General features: G+C 40.2%; 2 protein-coding genes and 1 pseudogene across 2 annotated transcripts; all 3 read right to left on the bottom strand.

Annotated features, from left to right (window-relative positions):
• Positions 1 to 6498: 6498 nt before the first annotated feature.
• LOC101532544 (olfactory receptor 6C76-like) lies at positions 6499 to 7428 on the bottom strand. The gene has a single exon (XM_004589795.4). The coding sequence runs from the start codon at positions 7426 to 7428 to the stop codon at positions 6499 to 6501; it is 930 nt and encodes a 309-aa protein (XP_004589852.4).
• A 9549-nt stretch (positions 7429 to 16977) lies between these two features.
• LOC101532303 (SWI/SNF-related matrix-associated actin-dependent regulator of chromatin subfamily E member 1-like) lies at positions 16978 to 18797 on the bottom strand (annotated as a pseudogene).
• A 2843-nt stretch (positions 18798 to 21640) lies between these two features.
• LOC101532062 (olfactory receptor 6C3-like) lies at positions 21641 to 22588 on the bottom strand. The gene has a single exon (XM_004589794.3). It carries the CDS (start codon positions 22577 to 22579, stop codon positions 21641 to 21643), a length of 939 nt encoding a protein of 312 aa, XP_004589851.2. The 5' UTR covers positions 22580 to 22588.
• Positions 22589 to 23892: the final 1304 nt, after the last annotated feature.

Below are 23892 nucleotides of genomic sequence, written 5' to 3'. Positions count from 1 at the left end.
GTGCACTTGGTCATGCTGTCTGCTGCACAGGCTTCGACAACTGAGGAGACCCAGTTTTGACATATGTACTTCACGGTCAGACCACAGGTCCTGTGATTTTTCCCTGTGATTGGAGCTCTGAATTCAGTGGTCCAAAGAAACCTCAGCAGAGGTACTCCTGACCTGACACCTGTGTGTGACAGCCAGTGTGTTGTCCTTTCAGGCATCACCCACACCAGCCTACACACATTGGTGGTTGTAGTCACCTGATCAGTACTGCCCCCAGCCCCATCTCATATACATATCTACAGATGCTCTGGCCCAGCCCATCCCTTCCCACCACACACTCGGCCGTCACACACATCAGCAGGAGCTGCAGCCTAGTCAGCATGACCCCCAGTAACTCCCACCAGAGTTGTCTTCAGTTCTGACTCCTGCACATGTCAATGTGTGCAGCAGATTGGTCCAGTTGGTCCTGTATCCCATTGGCTCTTGTATACATCAATGGGCTTTGGACCCAAGCTCAGGCTGACCAACCCCACTATCCATTCCACACTCATGCCAGCTGGTGCCACCCCCTGTCCAGCCAGGCCCACCACCAGCTCTGGTTCCCATGCTTAGCAATTGGAGCTGCAGCCCATCAGAAGGGTGCCCACAGTTTCCCTACTAGGTCCAATTGCAGCCCTGGATCTTACAGTTTAAGGTAGTAGTTTATTTTGCAGCGTAACCTGATAGAACTTGTCCCCAGTCCAAGCACTTACCAGCAATCGCTATAGCAAAGCCTGATCAGCCTGTACTTTCTCTGGCTCCTGCATACAACAGTGGATATGGTTGCCTAGCCCAGTCTGGCTCTCCCTCAACCCTGCTCACATGCAGGCCACCAGATGTGTTCCTGTCAAGTGTGGTCTGCTCCTAGCCCTGGCTCTCATGCTCACCAGCTAGAGCAGTGGCCCAACAGGGAAGGCCTCACAGCTCTTTACCAGGCTTGCCACCCCCCCTGGGTCTTACGTGTGCTGATAGATGCTGCACTCCAGTCTGGCATGGCCCCCCTCACCTCAGCATTCATCAGTAGGTGCTACAGTCCAGCCCAGTCTGCCCCTAGTCCCAGCTCATGCTGGTGAGTACTGAAGCCTAGCCCAGCCCTGCCAGCCCCTGGTACCAGCCCTATGTGAGCTGGCTGGAGTTGCAGCCCAATATGGCTTGTCTTGCACCCTGTCCTGATTCTCACAACTGTGAATGGGTGTTATGAACTGGCCCAGCCTGCTCTACCCCCAGACCTTAGCCGCATGTATGCTGATGGGTACTGTAAAGTCTCTTAGTCTGGGCTGTTCCCAGCCTTGGTTCCTGTGTTCATCTTCGGGACTGCTTCCTGACAGAGGAGTTCCCCAAGATCCTCTATGAGGTCACTTCCCAGTCACAGATCATGAGCACATTAGTGGGTTTTTGGCTCAGCCTGACTTGGCCTACCCCTTGTCTTGGCAGGAAAAGTGGCTTTGCCTGACCGACCAGTCCATACTTATTCTGGTTCTTACTGTTGGGTGTCACAGTCCAGCCCTACCTGGCCCACCCCTAGACTCAGCTCTTGTGTAGTTCCATGAGTGCTGAGATATAGCCCAGCCTGGCTTACAGCTACCCTGGCTCCTGTGAGAAATAGTGGGCCTGGAGCATAGCGCAGTCTGGCACATCCCAGACCAGAGTCCACATCCATGCCAAGGGGTACTGCAGCCATGTCCAGTCAATTTGCTGTCCTCGTTCTGGCTCTTGCATTCACTAATGGGAATCTCAGTCCACTAAGGGCATCCCCTTAGCTTCCTAACTAGACCTGTCCAAACCACAGATCTTGTGCATGCCAGTGGTTGCTCTAACCCAAACTGGCATAACCCATAACCTGGTTTGAACTTTGCCATTGAATGCTGCAGCCTGGCCTGGCCTGGGCCATCCCCAGTCTCAATTCTCACTGGTGCGTGGTACAGCCTAGCTCTGCCCAGCATGCCCCTCATCTCAAGCTTTCATGCAAACCAGTAGATATAGCCTAGCCTAGCTCAGCATGGCCCACATCCCATCCTAGCTCCTATGCATACCAGTGTGCTATGGTTTGGCCTAACTCTCCCTAACTCTCCCCACCAAACCAACCACACACCTGGCAATAATTGAAGAATCCCTGCCCAACCTAACAACCAGCAGACTGACATGCTTACCAACATGTGAGTTTTCCAACTTCCCCCACCAGAGCCATTCTAAGACCCTGATCTCATGCATGCCAGTAGGTGCTAGGCCTTTACCCATCACAATCTGCCTCCCAGTCTTGGCTTTTGTGTGTGCTGGTGAATGTTGTGGCCCGGCCCACCCCACACCCAATTCTTGGCTGTGCCTGTAGATGCTGTTGCCTGGACCAGCCTGGCCTGTTCCCAACCCCAGTACCCATGAGTACTGATGAGTTCCATGGCCATGCCTAGTTCAACCCGTCACAATTGCCAGCCCTTGAGCAAACCAGCTGATATACAGTCCCACAGGGATGAGCCCACAAACCCTCCATAGAATCTGTTCCCAGACCTGGTTCTCTCACATGCTGGTTAGTGTCATGGCCTAGTGTGACACGGTCCACCCCCTGCTCTGACACTCACTGGTAAGTACTGTGCTTGAGCCTTGCCAGGTAGAACTGCAGTATTGGCTTTTGTTTATGCCAGTAGATGGTATTGATACCATCAAGCACAGCTCATGTCTCTCACTTTTCCCTCTTCCAAACCACCTCAAATCAGCCCCTTCATTTGCCTGCAAGTGCAGTAGCTTGGTTGATAGAGCCCTCCAGAAGTCACTCCTCACTTATGACATTCTCCCTCAGGAGTCCTCCCTCCCACACATCCTCAGACCCCCTTTGCCGTCCAATCCACAGGCCCCTATGCCCATGAGCAAGCAGATCCCCAACCCCAGTCTTCTGGTAGTGTCTCATGTTGCCCTGGGTCCTGCCTGCCTACCCAGGGCTCACACACACTCACATAGGGTCCCCAGACTCTGCCAGCGTATTGGCATTTGCCCTTCACATCTTTAAAAAAAATAGGCAATTATTCTGGCACACTGGTTTAATAACACAAACTTGGTATTAACCAGGCCCTGGATGCATACCAGATATTAGCTGCTTTTCTCCCAGCAGTTGCCTAGAGCTGGGGTGAAGTTCTGATAATAAACTAAATGATTTCATGTATGCATATATTGTGTATAATCAGCAACTTCTTAGAGAAAAAAATTGCTTAAGGTGGGTACAGATAATTTTAAAGTTACTTAATTCCATATCTGACAGTATCCACAATAATATTTTTAAAATTATTTAAATGTTTATTTATCTTTATTGGAAAAGCAGATTCATATAGAGAAGGAGAGACAGAGAAGATCCTCCATTTGCTAGTTTACTCCCCAGGTGACCTCAATGGCTGGAGCTGATCCAGTCTAAAGCCAGAAGCTAGGAGCTTTTTTCTGGTCTCTCATGCAAGTGCAGGATCCCAAGGCTTTGGGCCATCATCTCCTGTTTTCCCAAGCCACAAGCAGGGAGTTGGATGGAAAGTGGAGCATCTGGGACACGAACAGGCACTCAAATGGAATCCCAGTGGCTGCAAGACGAGAATTTAGCCACTGAGACATTGTACTGGGCCCACTAAAAAATTTGAAACCATGCAAACCCTAGACACAATTTGGAATATCATGGATATAACAGGACTTTGGAAAACTACCTGGAAGAGATGTATATTGGTTTGAATTTCCAGAAATCAATGGTGAGGGCACTGAGTATCAGAAGCAAGCTGATTTTTTTTTTTTTCCTGAAAGGGATTTGAAGGAGCTCCAGTCTCAGCATTAGCAAGTTAGAAGAAAGTAACATGGGTAGACATTTGTTGTATCCCCTCTTTGCCTTCAAGCTACTAGTTAGTGTGCACTTTGCAGGGAATTGAGTGTGGCACAATTATTTAGATCTCTGCCACCCATAGGGAATTCCTGATCGTGTTCTTGGCTCCTGTTTTTTGACTCACCCACCTCTGCCTTTGGAATGCTGGTCAGTTGAAGAAACCCCTTTCTGTCTGCATCTGTCTTGTCTACTTGCCTCTCAAATAAATATGTAAATAGGCTATAAAAAGTAAGCAGAAAAGAATGGACTATAGAAAAACCACCAATGCTCGTCAAAGATGCTTCACAGTGAGATATTGGGCCTCTTGGGAATATGAAAGTTGTCCTTATAATACTCTTGGAATTCAAGCTACAAAAGTATTAAGATAATATTAATGGATGGAATACACAATGAAAGCATAGCATCTATGCATCAAATACTATATGCCATCATTTGTGATACAAAACCATAGGAGATGCCAGGAAAACAAAAAAAGAAACACACTAGAGTCTGGAGTCTTTACCTAACAAAAGAGCTTATTTTAGTTGTTTAGTGTTCTGTTTTTATGCTTTGGGAAAAATAATTCTTCAGAAATACTTAATAGTTCACATTTATCATTTTTTTGGAGTGCAAAAGGAATGTTGTTTGGTGACTTATTAAAACCAAATACTGTATTCTTATTAAGAGTTATTCTCATCATCATGACATTAAATCACTCATGTGTAGGAAGTTTACAGGCCATATAAATGTCAAAAAAAGAAGGTAGTCATACCAAGTGAGATCTGAATGGCAAGAACAGAACACAATACACACAAAAGGAAAGTGAGCTACAATGGTGAATGAGGACAAGCCGAGATTCCATTTAGACTTTTTCCTTTCAAGAGAGCTAAATCATCTATCAATCACATATGATAATGGGTGATATACTGCTTCACTGCCATCTCTAATTGTACCTGGCGCTGTTATTCAATCTAGATAGGTTGCACAGGTTGTGTCAATTATCATTTTCATAAGCATGTAACCTTGTGACTTTTCTTAGATGACAATGGTGAATTTCAGAAGGTCACATGAGGAATGGTAACTGGATGACAATAGCTTCTGCTTGCAAGCAGTTTGTAAATTACTTTCAAATGGAATGTGCCATAACTCTGATGAATTCTGACTTTACATTTTTGGGAAAGTTGACCAAGATGGCTTCAGAGGAGACTAACTTTACACAGCACATTTTTTAAAAGACACATTTATTCAGCATCATTATCAAACTATTACAATGAGTAATAAACAAATGGGTGCAAGAAAAAAATGAAAGTAAAAGAAAAACTACATTAAAATACTTTATTGAAATACTTTGCACAGAATAGACATTACAATAATCAGCTACAGAATTAGGCATAACACAGTTCTCCAGTTTCCCCATACACATGACTATTGCCTAAACAAGTTTTGTAGCATCTGTGCCCAACCACCACTGGGTCTGGCTGAGCTCACACATTTGTTGTAACTTGTAGCTCTCCTCCCACTTCTCTGGCTGTCCTCTCCTGACAGTTAAAATTTTCTGGCACTGGCAAAGCTGCTGCTGTTGGCAAAAGTGTCAAAGCCATCTTGATTTCACATTTTGGCAAAATAGTGGCCAAAATCAAGTAAGGTCCAGACCTTCTGCCTTTATAGTTTGCTGCTTTCGTTGGTTTAAACTTTGAAGATTGATATTTGTAATGACCAAAATCATTGTAACTTCTACCACCTCTGAAGTTGTTTCTATTATTTCTATTACCACCCTCCACTACCATCACATCCAACCCTACATTGGATTCCACCAAAGCCATCACAACCACTGAAGTTTCCCCCTTGACCAAAACCATCCCCATGACCATTATGAAGTTTCCAGAACTACTTCAGTCTCTTGGAATGGATGAAGTGCTGGCCATCTTCTACTTGTAAAGGACTGTCCTTATTTCACAGTTCTGAGCAGTCATGGTGTGATATTTCTAAATTCAAAGCTTGAAGATACACAATATGGTCCTGGATATATGAATCACACATGGATTTTGGAATGCTTAGCAAATGCCAGTGGTGTGATATTCATTGCAGAACTGGTCCACAGAGTCATGGTCATCAAAGGTCACAAACGCAAAGTCCCTTTTCTTGTCACTGTTTTTTTCTCAATCAGTTTGATTTTCTCAGACTGTTTAAAATAATCTGCAAGGTGATGTTCTTCAGTGTCTTCAATGCCACCAACAGATGCCTTTCATAGTCAGATGGCTATGTTCCGAAGACAGCCTTCTTTAGTCCCACTACCCCTCCAATCACCCTGCGTGGTTGTGTGGTCTTTGAATTCATGGCTGCTTCCACTGCCTCCATGGCGGCATCAGTGACACCACAGAGCCCTGGAGCTCTTGGTGTTCAGATCTGTAGTTAACCACGCTCTGTGCAAACATTGCCCATTGCTCCGAATGGCCTCTCAGAACTCATTCGTTATTTCAGAGCCAAGCCCTCTAGTGGACAGCTTCCACAGCTGCTGTAGCTCTTCAGGAGATGATGTTGGGAGGAAAGAGACTTTGCACCCATGTCTTTGATGACATTCACTCACAGCAAGGAGTAAACCAACATGCATATCCTCAGGCTATGGACTTCTTTACAAATAAAATTTATTTGAGAAACATTTTCTTGACAAGATTTCTAAAGGACTGTTTTACCTGCTGGTTTCTTAGGGAGTAAATAAAAGGATTTAGCATTGGGGCGACAGATGTATTGAGTACTGCAATACCTTTAGTTAAAGCCACGCCTTCTTTGGCTGAGGTTTTGACATACATGAAAATGCAACTTCCATATGAAATGGAGACCACAATCATGTGTGAGGAGCAGGTGGAAAAGGCCTTTTTCCTTCGCTCCGCAGAAGGGAGCCTCAGAATAGTCTTAAGGATGAATACATAGGAAAGAACAACCAACGTTAAGGTTACCATGAGAGTAAACACTGCCAGGAAAAATCCCATGAGCTCTAGGAAAGTTGTGTCAGTGCAGGAAATTAGTAGCATAGGAGAAGAGTCACAGGTGAAGTGGTCAATGATGTTGGAGTCACAGAAATCCAGTTGGAGTCCCATGATCACAGGTGGGAAGATAATGAGAAATCCAGCCAGCCAGGAGGCAGTTACAAGCTGCATACAGATTCTGCTGTTCATGATCGTCATGTAATGCAATGGCTTACAGATAGCTACGTAACGGTCATAGGACATAGCAGTCAAAAGGAAAAACTCTGTGGAACCAAGGAGTATGAAGAAAAACACCTGGGCCATGCAAGAATTATAGGAAATGGTCCTATCCCCTGTTACAATGCTCACCAAAAATCTAGGAATACAAACGGTTGTGAAAGAGATCTCTAGGAAAGAAAAATTCCTAAGGAAGAAATACATGGGTGTTTTGAGATGTGCATCTGTTAGGGTGAGAGTAATAATTGTAAGGTTTCCAGTTACACTAAGAATGTAAGTGAGAAGCAGAAACAGAAAGATCAAAATATTTAGCTTTGGGTCATCTGTTAATCCCAAAAGAGTGAACTCTTTCACTACTGTTCGATTTTTCATATTTTATTGTTGATTTCTACAAAGTCTATAAATGAAAGTGAGCAATGATTTAGGATTAACTTTTATTACATCTGCTGGATTAGGAAGTATCAAGTCCATTAAGAAGCAATAAACCAACTAGCACGATGTGTTGAGTTCTGAAAGAAATTGTGTATTAACCATCACAAAGTCTGATATTTATCTTGCAGACATCACTCACTGTTTCATATTGCGTAAGTCACTTAATACATATGTTAATGAATCTGTGTATGGAAAATATACCTGCTTTTAAGAATCTGATCAAATGTGCAATGCACAAAAACCAGGTAGAAAATTTTAAATTTGTTCATTGTTCTAGTTTTCTAAAAATGAAACATTTTGGATTGTGTTCTTACAGTTATTTCCACAATATCTGAAGATATTAAATGTCAATATTATCATATAGACATTAATGACAAATTAGGGCCAGCAAAAGCAAATTTATATAATCCTAAAAGGAACAGATTTTTAAAAAGTTTTTAAAAAAGATTTAAGACTCCCTTTTCAAATTACATAATAATTTATAAACTTCCAGAACAAAGTTTAATTACCAGCTTTAAGTGATTTACATTTAGCATTTATTAGAAATTGGAAAAATAAAGCAAAAGTGGAAAAACATACTTACAATTAAGTAATCCTATGTGGTAACCATTTACCTGCTAAAATCCAAATACTCCGTTTCTTTCTTTGAATGTCAGTGTTTGATGTTTTTATTTTGAAGCATTTTATAGATGTCTTATCCTGTGCCTTCAGCTTCTTTACATAATGACATAACCATATAGTACGTGGGTTGAACTAGGTGAGATGACCCTGGTTACATACCATGTAGCAAAGCACACTGTAGGATTGAGTCTAACACAAAATACATCATTAAAGGAAGAAGGCATGGATAGTAAGGTGATGTAAACCAGGACTAGTAGAGGCATCAACAACCAGAATTCAGTGAAACGTCCATGAGGTCTTGTAGCTTGTCCAGGAGAGAGTCGACTTGGCCAGAAATCTGGGTGTTGGGGTCAGCAGTGGAAGCTCTATGGGCAGTCGGAAGCAGTCAGTGTATGCCAGGTGTAAAAGTCTGAAACTCAGGTGAAAATGCAAAAATTTTTAGGAGTATAAATGTCCCTGATAATCTACTTATTATTGAGGAGCAAAGTTAGAGGCTTGCAACTAGAGAGGTCAGGAGCAGAAAGGATAGTTTGAAACTGGTTATAGGGCAAAACAGAAGTTAACCTTTCCTGGAATGTGGTTAAGACTATTTCCAAACCCCTTAAAAAAGACAGACAAAAGCTTGGAAGGGAGGCAAGGAGAGAGAGATGGAGGAAAGGGCAAGCCAGAAAGCCAAAGGGAATGGAGGACTTGGAAAGAAAGAGTGAATATTGTGTGATTCCTGTTTCAGAATCCCGGCAATACTTACATTGAAATGGACACTTAGAATGACAGATTATATATTTTGTTTCTTAATTCAGAGAAGCTGTTAGTTCATAAGAAATAATTGCTTTTGGAAAGAGGAGAGCTGTATGAATATGAATGAAATTTGTGAAGAAAGAACAGTGTTGCAAACTGATATGGAGGACTATCCCAAGTTTTACAGTTTAAGGCTAAATATTTAGTGCCTTGTGTTATTCAAAATTTCCATGAAAAAGAAGTTCTTGAAATGACTATTAGGATAATGTACTACTACAATATTTCACTTGGTTCTCAATAATGCTTTGTGTAAGAAAGATGGCTTGGTGAATTTTTTTCTCTTATTTATTCACCTTCTAGCAAGAAAATTTGGCTTTCTGAATATTCTCTCCCCAACAGACTGGTTTTATCTTTCCTCCCCTCCCCCCCTCAAAATAGACACGGGATTCTCTCCAGAAACAAGAATTAAAATGCCTCCAGAGACAGGTGGTACTGATACATGTGCCCTTATGCTATGTTGAATAATTTTAATTAGGCATTGGTTAAAATTGATGTTTTTATACAAAACATCATAGAAATCTATGATGCTGACAACAGTGAGGAAGCAAATCATGAGGTTTTGGAATTTTGATTCTAAGATTGTTTTTGTTTTAACTGAAAATGTATACCTGTCAAAATAATATAATCAATTGCATGTCACATGTAAACATGCAAGAAACAAGAAAATAGAAGGACCAAAGGAATGTATAATCCGATATTCAAATATTTTGCTAGCTAATGAGAAACACATTATGTATTTTAGGCAAGATAGGAAGGTAGGCACATAATCAAGACATTGACAATAATTGAGAGTGTAATGTACACAAAAAACCCATAAAACTGGTATCTTAAAAACTCCTTAAATAATGTTTCTTTCCAATTGGAAATAAAAGAATCAAGGTTTATGTACTTTTCAAATTGTACTTGCTTAGCTCTGGGATCCTAGGACTTAAACAGTGCAAACTGTATCATCCAATCTCCTTCCTAACAGATCATGACAGTGAGAGGTACTGTGTAAAATGAGGGAACAGAAGAAAGTAAGTTTTTTAAAGAAAGATTTATTTATTTTTATTGGAAAGTCAGATTTATAGAGAAAAGGAGCGACAGAGAGAAAGCTCTTCCATTTTCTGTTTCATTCCCCAGAGCTGAACCAATCTGAAGCCAGGAGCCAGGAGCTTCTTCTGTGTCTCCCATATGGGTTCAGGGTCCCAAGGCTTTGGGCTGTCCTTGACTGCTTTCCCAGGGCACAAACAGGGAGCAGTTTGGGAAGTGGAGCAATCAGTAAATGAATCGACCCCATATAGCATCCTAGCAACTTGGCTACCACACTGGGCCCCAAAATAAGTTTTTTTCTTTTTTTTCCCTCATTTTTTTGGGTCTGAAATTCCTGGCTGATGGCCATACCTGCAGAAGTGGACTTCATGGAGATATTTGCCCTTAGGCTTTACCTTGTTTTGCCACTCCTAGAACTGGCAGTATCTTGGCCCTCGGACATATGAGCAGTATGTCAGTCCCTCTCTTTAGAAGTGAATACTGGGCCCGGCGGCGTGGCCTAGCGGCTAAAGTCCTCGCCTTGAAAGCCCCGGGATCCCATATGGGCAGCTCCGCTTCCCATCCAGCTCCCAGCTTGTGGCCTGGGAAAGCAGTTGAGGACAGCCCAAAGCTTTGGGACACTGCACCCACGTGGGGGACCCGGAAGAGGTTCCTGGTCCCGGCATCGGATTGGCGCGTACCGGCCCGTTGCGGCTCACTTGGGGAGTGAAACATCGGATGGAAGATCTTCCTCTCTGTCTCTCCTCCTCTCTGTATATCCGGCTTTCCAATAATAATAAAATCTTTAAAACAAAACAAAACAAAACAAAACAAAAAAGAAGTGAATACTAATGCCCTGGCCCCTCCGCTGTGTTCTCAGGACCTGGAACCACTGTAGAATATCATGCTCTTCTGGGTGCCAGTTTCTTCCAGGCACCTGCTGTTACATCTGCCTTCTGGAAATTCACCACTTGCTGCAAAGTTGTCAGTCTAAGTGATTCCTCAAATTTCAGATATCTATTGCAGACTCAACCATTTAGTAATTTTAAACACGTTTTTGGAACATTTTAATAGTTTGTGACAATTGTGACCTGACTCCCCATTTCTAAGTCATCTGTAATTTTATTCTGTTGTGTTTCATTGGATTTATATAACCTTATATTTTATTTATTTATTCGTGTAATATTTTATGTTTTTGATTTTTTTTAAATTTAATTCATTTTATTACAGCCAGATATACACAGAGGAGGAGAGACAGAGAGGAAGCTCTTCCATCCAATGATTCACTCCCCAAGTGAGCCGCAATGGGCCGATACGTGCTGATCCGAAGCCGGGAACCTGGAACCTCTTCCGGCTTTCCCACGCGGGTGCAGTGTCCCAATGCATTGGGCCGTCCTCAACTGCTTTCCCAGGCCACAAGCAGGGAGCTGGATGGGAAGTGGAGCTGCCGGGATTAGAACCGGCGCCCATATGGGATCCCAGGGCTTTCAAGGCGAGGACTTTAGCCGCTAGGCCACGCTGTCGGGCCCTGTTTTTGATTTTTTAGTGACATACAAGGAGAAATGAGGATTACCAACTTAACACAAACTGAAATTCTGTTGAGTTGAAGCTGAATTTAGATAATTTCAACCTACTCTAGTTTACTTCAAGCCTAGTTTTTGGTTCTCCAAAGACTGTAATTTTACTTACTACTTTGTGGTGGGAGGTAAAATAAGTATCTTCTTGCCATTGGTAACCTGTAGGAATATCGATAGCCATTTCAGAAATATAAAGCTGATTTTAGATTTCTGCTGTGTTAATCTTCAAATTTTGGAAAATACCTTTAAAAGGAGACTCTGGATATTTACTTCCCAGTCTCCAATTTTGCCAAATTTAGAATTGGATAAAAGTCTTCAGTAATAAGATTGCCATTTATTCGAAGGCCAACAATTTTCCCTTTTGTCACCCAAGGTCTATTGGGCTGTCAATCATTTTTATCCCTTTTTCTGACTCTTGAAGCAGTTCCCTGCTTAGTCTACATCCACATTCTCATCTCTGATCCTCAAAGAAAAACACTTAGAGACACTGATTTCACCTGTGAAAAATTCATTTATTTCTGAAATCTTAATTTCCTGGATTTTCATGACCTCTTCAGTAATTTATCTTTATTTACTTCTTCTTAATTTTTGGACTATTCATTTGTTTCATCTGTTATATTAGTGTATAATAAATATGCCATTATTCAGGATTGTGTAGAGACTATGTGGAATAACATCTTCCATTCTCATGAGCATATTATAGATTGCTTTTTTTAAATATCCTGTGAAATAAAGGTTATGGACAATATGAGGGTACTTTACGATGTTTTTTAAAATGAAATTAAAAGATAATTGCGACATTTCAGAATAAACTAAGGTCTTCATTATTCTGTAAGGCTGAAGCATTTAAATCTTGAGGCAGACATCAGCACAAGGATTCAGTTGTTGCTTGGGATGTCAAAGAACCCATATCCAAATGCCTACTTATTATCCTGGTTACTCTTCCTCAAATTTATCTTCTAGCTAACGTGTGCCCTGGGTGGCAGTAGATCAAATACTTCCCCCCCCCCCCCGGTCATTCTGATTGGAGACCCAGCTTGCATTTCAGATTTCTGACTCTGGTTTGACCCAGTCGTGATGATGCAAGGCAAGAAGTGAATCAGACAATGAAAGATCTCTGTCTCTGTGCTTTTCAGATAAAATGAGAATAAGTGCACACACAGCTTTTAAAATTTCAGTCCTGTCTACATTTTTGAATGCTTCTACTGAATAATGACAGAAAACCTGAATGTGATTATGATCACTACCATGTATTCATTTAAAAATATTTTTGGAACAAAAGAACAAATACCATATATTCTCTCTTATATAAAGAAGCCAACATGGAAAGTGTAACTCCAATAGTCCAATCCATACTGTTTTTTGATTGTTTGTTTACTTTTTTGGCTGTATCCCATATGTTTTAATGTTTTTATTTCAGTTTGGTTCCTTCCAAATAATCTCTTTTCTCTAGGCGAATTCATCACAGTCTCATGATTTATACAATGGCATCATTTTTCCCAACAGACTTCTGTGTTTCCTTTTTGTCACTCACATGTTGGTTACTCAGTGGCACGTTATTTTTTCAAGGTACTATAATTTGTTGTTGATGATGTTGTTGTTGATGTGGCTGTTCTAACTCATACCGGTTGTTGACCTTGTTTCATGGCTTCTCACTTATGGAAATGTATAGTGATGGAGTACTAGGGTTTATCATATACAGACATGGGGGTACAAAGGAACATGCATCCCTGCATCCAGACGAAAGATGGAATCCCCATGAAACTGTTGGACATGTGTAGACAATGGGAAGCTGGACTGTCTGACATTGTCTGTACCAACAATGTCGGGGTACACTTAGATAAGAGACTGATAGAATTATGATTCCTTATGAAGGACTACACTATTGTCACAAAATGGGAAAAATTTGACGAGGGGGTGAGTGTTTGGGGGAAATCCCAGCCTATACAAAAATGTACCACATAATTCAAAATTCAAAATAAAAATGTTAAAAAAATAAAAAATATTTTTGACTGTTATGAATGGATTTCGGGAATAGAGAGATAATAAAGACAGCAATTTGAACAGAATTTACATCTTTCAGTGGAGTCTAAAATTTTACTTTGTCTTGAAATGTTACCATCTCTTTTCCAAGTCCGATATGAATTCCCCACCTCCATATGTCATCTTATCATTTCCTGCAATAGCTTCTTACACAACTATTTTTTTTTTTTAATTATTTATTATTTAACTTCAGTAATTACATTGTATTATGTGACACAGTTACATAGATACTTGGGTTCTCCCCACCCCTCCCCAAACCCTCCCACCATGGTGGATTCCTCCACCTTATTGCATAACCACAGCTCAAGTTCAGTTGAGATTTCCCCATTGCAAGCGTATACCAAACATAGAGTCCAGCATCTTATTGTCCCGTCAAGTTCAACGGTTTCTTAGGTATACCCTCTCTGGTCTGATGACAGAGCCAGCAGAGTATCATCCCAGTCAATTGAAAGCTCCAACCATCAGCAAAAATTTACATCATTATGGAATTAATTGACATAGTAATGAGTAACCAATATGTTAAAAGTAAATGCGGGTTCCCAGCCACCTTCTGTGACCACCTCACCTATACTTCAATTTTAGTTTATACACAACATATAACATTCAAAACATAACATGTTATACATAACATCATATCATCTTAAATTAAGGCAAACATGTGGTATTTAACCTTTTGGGATTGGCTCATTTCCCTTAGCATTATGGTTTCCAGTTTGGCCCATTTGGCCACAAAGAACTGCATTTTGTTTTTTTTAATAGCTGAGTAGTATTCCATGGAGTAGATGAACCATAGCTTTCTTATCCAATCCTCTGTTGATGGGCATTTTGGTTGTTTCCATGTTTTTGCAATTACTGATTGTGCTGCTATGAACATAGGAGTACATGTTGGTTTCTCATAGAACAAGTGTTCTGGATATATTCCTAGGAGTGCTATTGCTGGATCATACGGTATGTTGAATTTGAGTTGTTTGAATATTCTCCATACTGATTTCCATAGAGGCTGTACCAGCCTGCAGCCCCACCAGCAGTGGAGTAGGGTTCCCTTTTCCCCGCAACCTCGCCAACAAGTGTCGTTGGTGCTTTTATTCATGTGGGCCAGTCTTACTGGCGTTAGGTGGTACCTCATTGATGTTTTAATTTGGATTTCCCTTATTGCCAGGGAACTTGAGCATTTTTTCATATGTTTATTTGCCATTTGGGTTTGTTCCTTTGTGAAGTGTCTGCCCATTTCCCGTGCCCATTTCTTGAGTGGCTTGTTTGTTTTGACATTTTGGTTGTTTTGTAGCTCTTTGTATATTCTGGATATTAGCCCTCTATCACCTATGTCGTGTGCGAAGATCTTCTCCCATTCTGTGGGTTGCCTTTTTACTTTGTTGATTGTTTCTCTAGCTGTACAGAAGCTTCTTAGTTTGATGAGGTCCCAATTGTTTATTTTGGTCTTGATTTCTACTGCATCTGGAGTCTTTTTTAGGAAGTGAGGGCCTACCCCTAAGTGTTCCAGTGTGTTTCCAACATTTTCTTCCAAAAGTTTGAAGGTTTCTGGATGTAGGTTTAGATCTGTTATCCATTTAGATCTGATCTTAGTGTATGGTGAGAGATGTGGATCTATTTTTTTGTTTCTGCAGGCTATCAACCAGTTGTCCCAGCAGCATTTATTGAACAGACCTTCCCATTTGCCTGGGTTGTCGTTTGTCTTTTTGTCAAAGATTATTTGGCTGTATCTGTGTGGGTTTCCTTCTGGCGTTTCTATTCTGCTCCATTGATCTTCCTCTCTATCTTTGTGCCAGTACCACGCTGTTTTGATAACCACTGCCCTATAGTATGTCCAGAGGTCCGGAACTGTGATTCCCCCTGCTAACTTCCTGTTCTTCAGGATAGTTCTAGCTATCCGTGGTTTTTTGTGCTTCCAGATGAACCTTTGGATCATTGTTTCCAGATCTGTGAAGAATGTTTTGGGCAATTTGATTGGGATTGCGTTGAATGTATATATTGCTTTTGGCAGTATAGACATTTTAATGATATTGATTTTACCTATCCAGGAGCATGGGATATTACTCCATCTTTTGAGGTCTTGTTCAATTTCTTTTTTAAGCAGATTGTAGTTTTCTTCAAATAAGTCTTCTACATTTTTGGTTAGATTTATTCCCAGATATTTCATACTTTTCTCTGTTATTTTGAATGGTATCTTGCTGGTTAAGTCTTTTTCCATCTTGGGGCTGTTCGCATACACTATGGCTGTTGATTTTTGTTCATTAATTTTGTACCCTGCCACTCTACCAAACTCTCGTACAAGTTCTAGCAGTCTCTGTATTGAGTCTCTTGGCTCTTCTACATAAAGAATCATATCATCTGCGTATAGTGAGAGCTTGACTTCTTCGTTTCCCATTTGGATTCCTCTGATTTCTTTTTCTTGTCTTATGGCCTCAGCGAGTACCTCTAGGACTATGTTGAATAGTAGTGGAGAAAGTGGACATCCCTGTCTTGTTCCAGATCTCAGTGGGAAGGGTTCCAGCTTTTCTCCATTCAGTATGATGCTGGCGTTGGGTTTTTCATATATTGCTTTAATTATGTTGTGGATTTTTCCATCTATGCCTACCTTGGTTAGGGTTTTTAGTAGGAAGTGATGTTGGATTTTGTCGAAAGCTTTTTCCGCATCTATTGATACTATCATGTGATTCTTGTTTTTCAGTTTTTGGATGTGGTGTATCACATTTATAGATTTTCGAATGTTGAACCATCCCTGCATTCCAGGGATGAATCCTACTTGATCTGGATGAATGATCTGTCTGATGTGTTTTTGAATTCTGTTGGCTAGGATTTTGTTGAGAATCTTAGCATCAATGTTCATCAAAGAGATAGGTCTGTAGTTTTCCTTCTCTGTTAGTTCTCTGTCTGGTTTTGGGATTAAGGTAATGTTGGCTTCATAGAATGAGTTTGGAAGGGTTGCCTCTTTTTCTATTGTTTTGAAGAGTTTGTAGAGGATTGGGGTCAGCTCTGTTCGGAATGTTTTGTAGAATTCTGGAGTGAAGCCGTCTGGGCCTGGGCTTTTCCTTGTTGGGAGGTCTTTAATCACTGATTCAATCTCTACTTCAGTTATGGGTTTGTTCAGGTCGTTTGTTGCCTCTGGGCTAAGTTTTGGCAAGTGGTAGAAGTCTAAGAACTTTTCCATTTCTTGGTGATCTTCTGATTTGTTGGAGTACAGTGCTTTGTAGTAATTTCTGATTATGGCCTTAATGGATGCGGTGTCTGTTGTTATGTTGCCTTTTTCATCTTTGATGCTGTTAATTCTTGCCTTCTCTTGTTTTTTCTTTGTCAGTCGGGCCAGTGGAGTGTCTATCTTGTTTATCTTCTCAAAAAACCAGCTTTTTGATTCATTGATTTTGCTTACACAACTATTTTGAGAATTCTGCTTAGTTGATACTTAAATCCACATGTTCCATTATATATACTTTTCTTCCTCCGGGATGGGGTCCAACAGCAGTTCCTCTTTTGTTGCTCTCCAAGCCAGTGTGACCTCCCTGGGTCCTTCCTCGGCCATGCTGTCAGCCTCCTCCTGCCCTCTTTCTTTGTCCTCAGGAGTGGATGTGCCTTCTTTGCCATTCTATTGGAATTCTGTCATTTCTTTCAGTTGTGTCTCCTTTGTTTCCATTGGAATGCTCTCGTTGTCTTTTTTTGTCCTCGGCCTTGTTGACCACTTGTTCTTCCTCAGACATGATACTGTTCTGCTGCTTCCTTCCCCTCACCTCCTGCCATCTGCGGGCCGGCTCTTCTGCCTGTGAGATTTCAATGCCATTTTCTCATATCCACGTGTACCTTCAAACCGCACAACCTCTTGAGTTCATTGTTCAATGAAATCTTAATCTCCAGGAATTTTCTCTTCTTTTCCTGGTGTCGTTCCTCTGTTTGAAGAAGCTGAACTTCCAGATTCTGCTGATGAACCATTAAGGAATGGACCTGTTGTGTAAGGACCTGCATTCCGGCTGTTGTGACAATGGACAGTACGTCAGGTACCACACTCACTCAGGATCTCATTGGTGAGGCAGTGTTTCTCTGGAAATGTGCAGTGGCCATATGCTTCATTGATAATCTTTGGGGTCTTCCACGGTCTGGATGCTTGGCAAAGCTCTCCTTTTTCCATGCGAGACTATCTGTGTTGCCTTTCTTCCTCCACCATGGCTTTGGCGTTGACATAAGCCAGGTGCACAGGGGGAATTCTGATAGATAGTACTCTATCTTATCTGCTTCGTATTGAAGAATTGTTTTGCTTCTTTGGGGGAATCATGTCTTCCTTGTTTTTATTTCTTGCATTTCTGCATTTATTTTTAGGCATTGTTGGAAGGAGTACTTTGTTAAAGTTTTTTTTTTTAATGTTTGAATGATGCCTCTATGACTTGGTGGAATAACTACTCCTTCAGAGGAGAGCTAGACATGTGTATTGGGTGTGGCCAACACACTCTGGTCAGCGCTTGAATGTAGGGTGAGAGTCTAGAGTGTATTTCCTCTTTCGTTAACACAGAGGAGGCAATGATCAAGACTTTTAGCATAATTGCAGCGTTCCCTCCATTCTTGCAAAGTGATCAACACAAGGGTTAGGCCATGTTGACTACATCCCTCACTCATACCAGCATATGTACCACATAAAAAGTCTGTGCAGTTTTCTGTGTGAGTACAATGTCCTACAATGGTCTACCTTGGGCAAACATGAATCTTAGTCTCTGATGTCAGACACATTGAGTGGCTAGAGACCCAGCTACACATTCCCCACTATTATGCACTCACATAATTTTTATAGCTTTTGAGAACAAGATTCCCACACTCACACAGTGTGATCCACTCAGCCCTGTGAGCCTGACTGATCACACAAAGGACAGAGGCATTTCCAGCACCAGTAGCCTGCGAGTGCTCCAGCTTGGTAGCTTGTGCCTTGAAGCCTGTAGAAGAGTGGGTATGTGTGCAGGCCAGCCACCACTGCAAAGTTCACTATTTTCCTTATTCTGGTTAACATAAGCTTAAGGGTCTTTTCTCTCAGTCTCACAATAATGTTGCTATTTTGCTTTTTCTAAAAAAAAATCTGTTCATCTCATGAATCCACAAAATGTATCTTGTGTTCATCTTTTCTATAATTTTGTCCTGCATTGAAGATTGTGATTTTTTCCCTTTCATGATAGATCACACTTACAGGTGGGTTAAGTTGTCTTCCTTTTCCCGTGCATTCTGTGTTACTGACTCATTAACATTGAACTCATAACCAGTAATCATATTATCACATCTGGACAAGTTTATCTGACATGTACATTTTTCCCTTAAACATTTTAAGAATTTAATAATCACATTCCTCAAAGTGCAACATAGAACTACAATACATGCGTAGGTATACATTTACTGATAAGATAGGGAAAATAAAAATCCCTATTTTCTCTTACTACACCACATTCATTCGGAGTAGTAGTTTGCTGTGTTGTAGTAATACGTGTTATTATGAACTGTACTCCTTCATCAACCTTGTGCAATAGAATATCCAAACTTAATTCTTCCATGTGACTATTTTCGACACTCGGTAGGAAGGTATCCTTCATTGCCTTCCCTTGCCCTTCCCAATCTCTAATAATCATGATTCTATATTCAGAACAATGATATTTTTAAGGATTCCTTGAGTGGTATGTCTTGTTTCTGATTTCCCATAATGTAATAATGTACTATAGCTTTATTTTGATGCAAGTGATAGAATGATAGACTATCATATTTTACACACTGTGCTTATCCATTTATCCATTAAAGAACATCTGCATTGATTCCATAAATAGCTACTGTGAGCAGCGCAGCCACCAATATGTGACTGCAGATATCTCTTTGAACATGGTGATTTCATTTTGGGAGAGATATACTCTTGGAAGTGGAATTATTTTATCATATGGTAGCTAGGTTATAGTCTTTTTTTTTTTTTTTTTTAGGAACTTACAAACTATTCTCCATAATTCCTACCACAACTTACATTTCCATCAACAGAAGGTTGGGATTTTCTTTTCTTCCAGCATTTTGTATTATTTGTGTTTCTAATAATATTCATGTGGACAACTGAGTCAATTTCAACAGAAATCTGTTTTCTCTTTAGTTTTTAAAGGTCAGCAAGCACTCAGTATGGAGCTCCAGCTGTTAACATCAGAAGGAACACACACAGAGCCTTTTTCCACCAGGCTTGTTACTGCTCCAGCCAGTGGTGACTTTAAGAGCTGAGCACAGTTCCAGTAATGTTTTCTCTGCTGGTAGTAAACACCAGAGCTTCAACAATACCTATCAGGTCAGCAATGTCTCCCTTTTGAGCAGGTTGGCCAAGAACATGAGTTCAAGAGGAATTAGATGGTTTGGAATTCATTATGAGGTCAAATAAAGGCCTTCTGCAAACTGCAAGTCTGGGCTCTTTAGGAAACATTATTATCTGGGAAACAAGTGCATTCCCTCTCCAAATAGTGGAAAGAGGTGGAAAGGCCATATACTCAAGCACCTGAGTGGAGACCTTCTAACACAATGAATCCTATGGCTTTCTTCTAGACTGGTGCCTGAAATCCACAGAGCCCTCGGCCTGCGTTCTCGCCACAGCACTCTGCTTCTAAAGCCAGCTCTGCCATCTCTGGACCTGCAGTTACATCTTAACCTGCCATTCAAATTGAGGGTCTGTCAAAAGGGATAAATGCCCCCTATACATGGCTCTTGCAATAACATGGCTAAAGTGAACACAGATAAAGTAATGATTATGAAACCTGTCATAAAACTGCTAAGGAGAAAAAGCAACAAAACTGACAGTCTGTCTCAATAATATTACCTGCAGATTGGGCCTCTTATCAAGAGAAATTTTATTTTGTTATTTTTCACCACTAAATCGCTTTCAAAAATTGAGTAAGACTTAGGCTTTCCCTTTACCATATCCCCAAACCTGTCATAATATAAGAAGTATAACCTGAATTAATTAATCACACATTAGAAAAATCTTTAACAGACCTAGCATTTCATATGAGCATCAGTTTCATTGCAAATTAAAGTTAGTGTATGTGACTCTTAGAGTAAGGTTGGTGGTATCAAAAATAGACTTAAACATCGCATGTGAAAGCTGTAATTTACATAATGTTGAACTCTTGATCTTAACTTCACACTTTTTATTCCTTATGAATGAAAAATAATGCTTTCTAAATGATTTTATAAATAAACATTTAGTGTAACTTGCCTTGTACAAAGCTGTGGTGCAAATAATTGTCACTATGGATGTTTGCTTCATTTTCCCAAGTTTCAAAAACCTTGCAGTCATTCTTAGACACTCAGATTAAAATGAATTTCCCCTGAAAGTTGCATTCTTAAACATTTTTGTGTCAGTTTATAGCCTATTTTCTGTTTGATTCAAATCATTGCAATTACTCAGCCTAGCTAAGAATGCTCATAAAGCTGTTGACATTAACCTAGTTAAGAATTCTCATAATGCTGTTGGAAGAATTGAGGGAACCAATCCACATAAAACAGAGAACAGATCTGCACTATAATAATCACTAAAAATGTAAACAACAGCAACCCTGCTTTGTTTCATCTCATGTTCTCTGTTCTGTTCTCATTGTAACTACAACTAATGGCACACAATTTGAATGTAGGAAAATTTCTAACATCTTCAAATAGTTAAGTGGATATTTTAGTTTTCTGACCACATTAGATATTTGATTTTTCTGAAATGCCAAATGGAATCAAGTTCACCAATAACAATTATTTCTATGAACTACAAACAATGGAAATTTTGAAAGTCCTGATACTATCCTGATAATATATTCATCAAACTAAAAACCTTGTGTGTCTTCCAAGCAAACCACTTCTATTATATTCAAAATCAAAATTAACAGAATTTTCTAATTCACACAAATGCAATTGAATAAAATATTTTAAATTTCAAAAGCTACAGAAACAGTATTTACTTTGTCAAATTTGTTCGGTACAATGTGTGTGTGTGGGGGATTTTAATACAGAAATGGGAAAAATTCATGTAGTCAAGAAAAGAGTTTGGAGAGAGGGTGTGCATGATAACAACCTTTATGGGGATTTTTGTTCTTTGAGCATTGCTAATACTTTCATTTACCAGAAAAGAACATAACTTTCTGCATGGTGTCTTTGAAGGCTTGCTTCACTTGCTGGTTCCTCAAGGTGTATATGAAGGGGTTCATCATGGGAGCAACAGAAGTGTTGAGAATAGCCACTCCTTTGGTCAATGATGCTCTCTCTTTTGCAGAGGCTTTAGCATACATGAATATGCAGCTTCCGTAAGAGATGGAGATGACAATCATGTGAGAGGAGCATGTAGAAAATGCCTTCTTTCTCTGATTTGCAGAGGGGAGTTTCAAAATGGTCCTAATAATGAACATGTAGGACAAGATTATCAATGCCAACGTGAAAAGCAGGATCACTATGGCAGAGTAGAAGCCGAAGACTTCTAGGAACCATGTGTCGGAGCAGGATAATTGCAATAAGGGGAAGTAGTCACAGGCAAAATGATCGATGACATTGGAGCTGCAGTAATCTAACTGGAGGAAGAGAATCACTGGCGGGAAGATGTTTAAGAATCCTGCTAGCCAAGCACAGAAGACAAGCAACATGCAGACTCTCTTGTTCATGATGGTTGTATAGTGCAAGGGTTTGCAGATAGCTACGTAGCGATCATAGGACATAGCAGTTAGCAGGTAAAATTCAGTGATGCCCATGAAGATGAAGAAAAACAGCTGAGCTGTACAATCATTGTACGAAATAGTTTTGTTTCTGGTGATAATGGTACTCAGAAATCTAGGTATAGAGACTGTTGTAAAAGTTATTTCTAACACAGAAAAGTTCCTCAGGAAGAAATACATAGGTGTCTGCAGACGAGAGTCCACCAAGGTGAGGGTGATGATGGTCAAATTTCCAGTAACACTTAATATATACGTAATCATCAAAAAGAGAAAGATAGCAATCTGAAGCTCCGGGTCATCTGACAGCCCGAGTAGGATGAATTCTGTGGGCACTGAGTGGTTTTTCATTCCTGATCCTTTATTTTCCTTCTTTGAACAGAAAATATGCTTGTCCTATGGGATGTTAAATATTTAAGTCAGGCTATGTTTAGCATTTCAAAATACACATAACAATGAATAACTTACAAAATAAAATAAAAATGGCTTTTCTCCATCAGTACCCTTTCCCACTTCCATTGTACCTTGTATTAAAGTACCAATTACTCGAGACCAAACGTGAATGCCTTTCCTTGCAAACGCACTTCTACATGTCATGGCTAAATAGTTCTATCACCAACATTTAAACAGATGCCATTTCTTTTTTTTTTTTTTTAAGATTTATTTTATTTTTTTTATTACAAAGTCAGATATACTGAGAGGAGGAGAGACAGAGAGGAAGTGGAGCTGCCAGGATTAGAACCAGCGGCCATATGGGATCAAGGCAAGGACCTTAGCCACTAGGCCACGCTGCTGAGCCCAGATGCCATTTCTTTTAAGCCACCTTTTAATTATAATTCTCTTCAAAATATTTAGCAATTTTTGTAAGTCATATGAAAAGAGTTGATTCTTAAAATCTTCTCAATATTGTGAAAATGCAGTTGGAACATAGCACTGTCTACACATAAAGTTCAAAACCTTTCAAGGCTGTAGGGGCTTTTGTTCACATGAGGATAAGAGAAATGAGGCCCACACTGTTTAGTAAAGTTCTGCAGGAGGAACGACTAATCACAAGAATTATCATCTTCCTTGGAAACGAAGTAGTTTTTATGGAAAACGAAGTAGTTTTTCACAGTGTTGCCGTTGTCTCCCATAGTCTTACTTCAGCTTTTGGATGATATTTTTACCATCTTTATGTTTTGTTTCTGAGTTAGCAAAAACAAACAAACAAGCAAACAAACAAAACAGAAGAACAAGAAAAGGGACACTCTTTTGCTAAAACCTCTCATGGCCTAAACAGTTTAAATACTGTAATATAAAATTCATATTTCCTGCCCCATTGCTTCTCAGCCTTTTGGCTAAGGTCAAGTACAGATTTCCTGCCCTGGAAAAGTAGACAAGTAGGCAGTCATAAAATCCTGGGCAGGAGGAAATAGAGAATGATTTTAAAAAAATCTAGTGCATCATAGCATAGCAGTTAAAAAAATGCCCAGGAAAAAAGGGGCAATTAAGACATTATGTCCCTGCTTGGGATGTCATTATAGCTTCTCATAAAAGATTATTTAGCTTTTAATATCAAAAAGATTTCAAATCTGTAATTTATAAAAGTAATATTTTAAATACTTCAATAAAATGAAGAACATACATCGTGTTAAGGAAGAGCAAAGTTACTTACTTCCTGGTTC

The sequence above is a fragment of the Ochotona princeps genome, chromosome 15, assembly GCF_030435755.1.
Source record: "Ochotona princeps isolate mOchPri1 chromosome 15, mOchPri1.hap1, whole genome shotgun sequence".
Taxonomy (NCBI): domain Eukaryota; kingdom Metazoa; phylum Chordata; class Mammalia; order Lagomorpha; family Ochotonidae; genus Ochotona; species Ochotona princeps.
The sequence above is the reverse complement of the archived record's forward strand: the minus strand, read 5'-3'. Positions and strand labels throughout refer to the sequence as shown.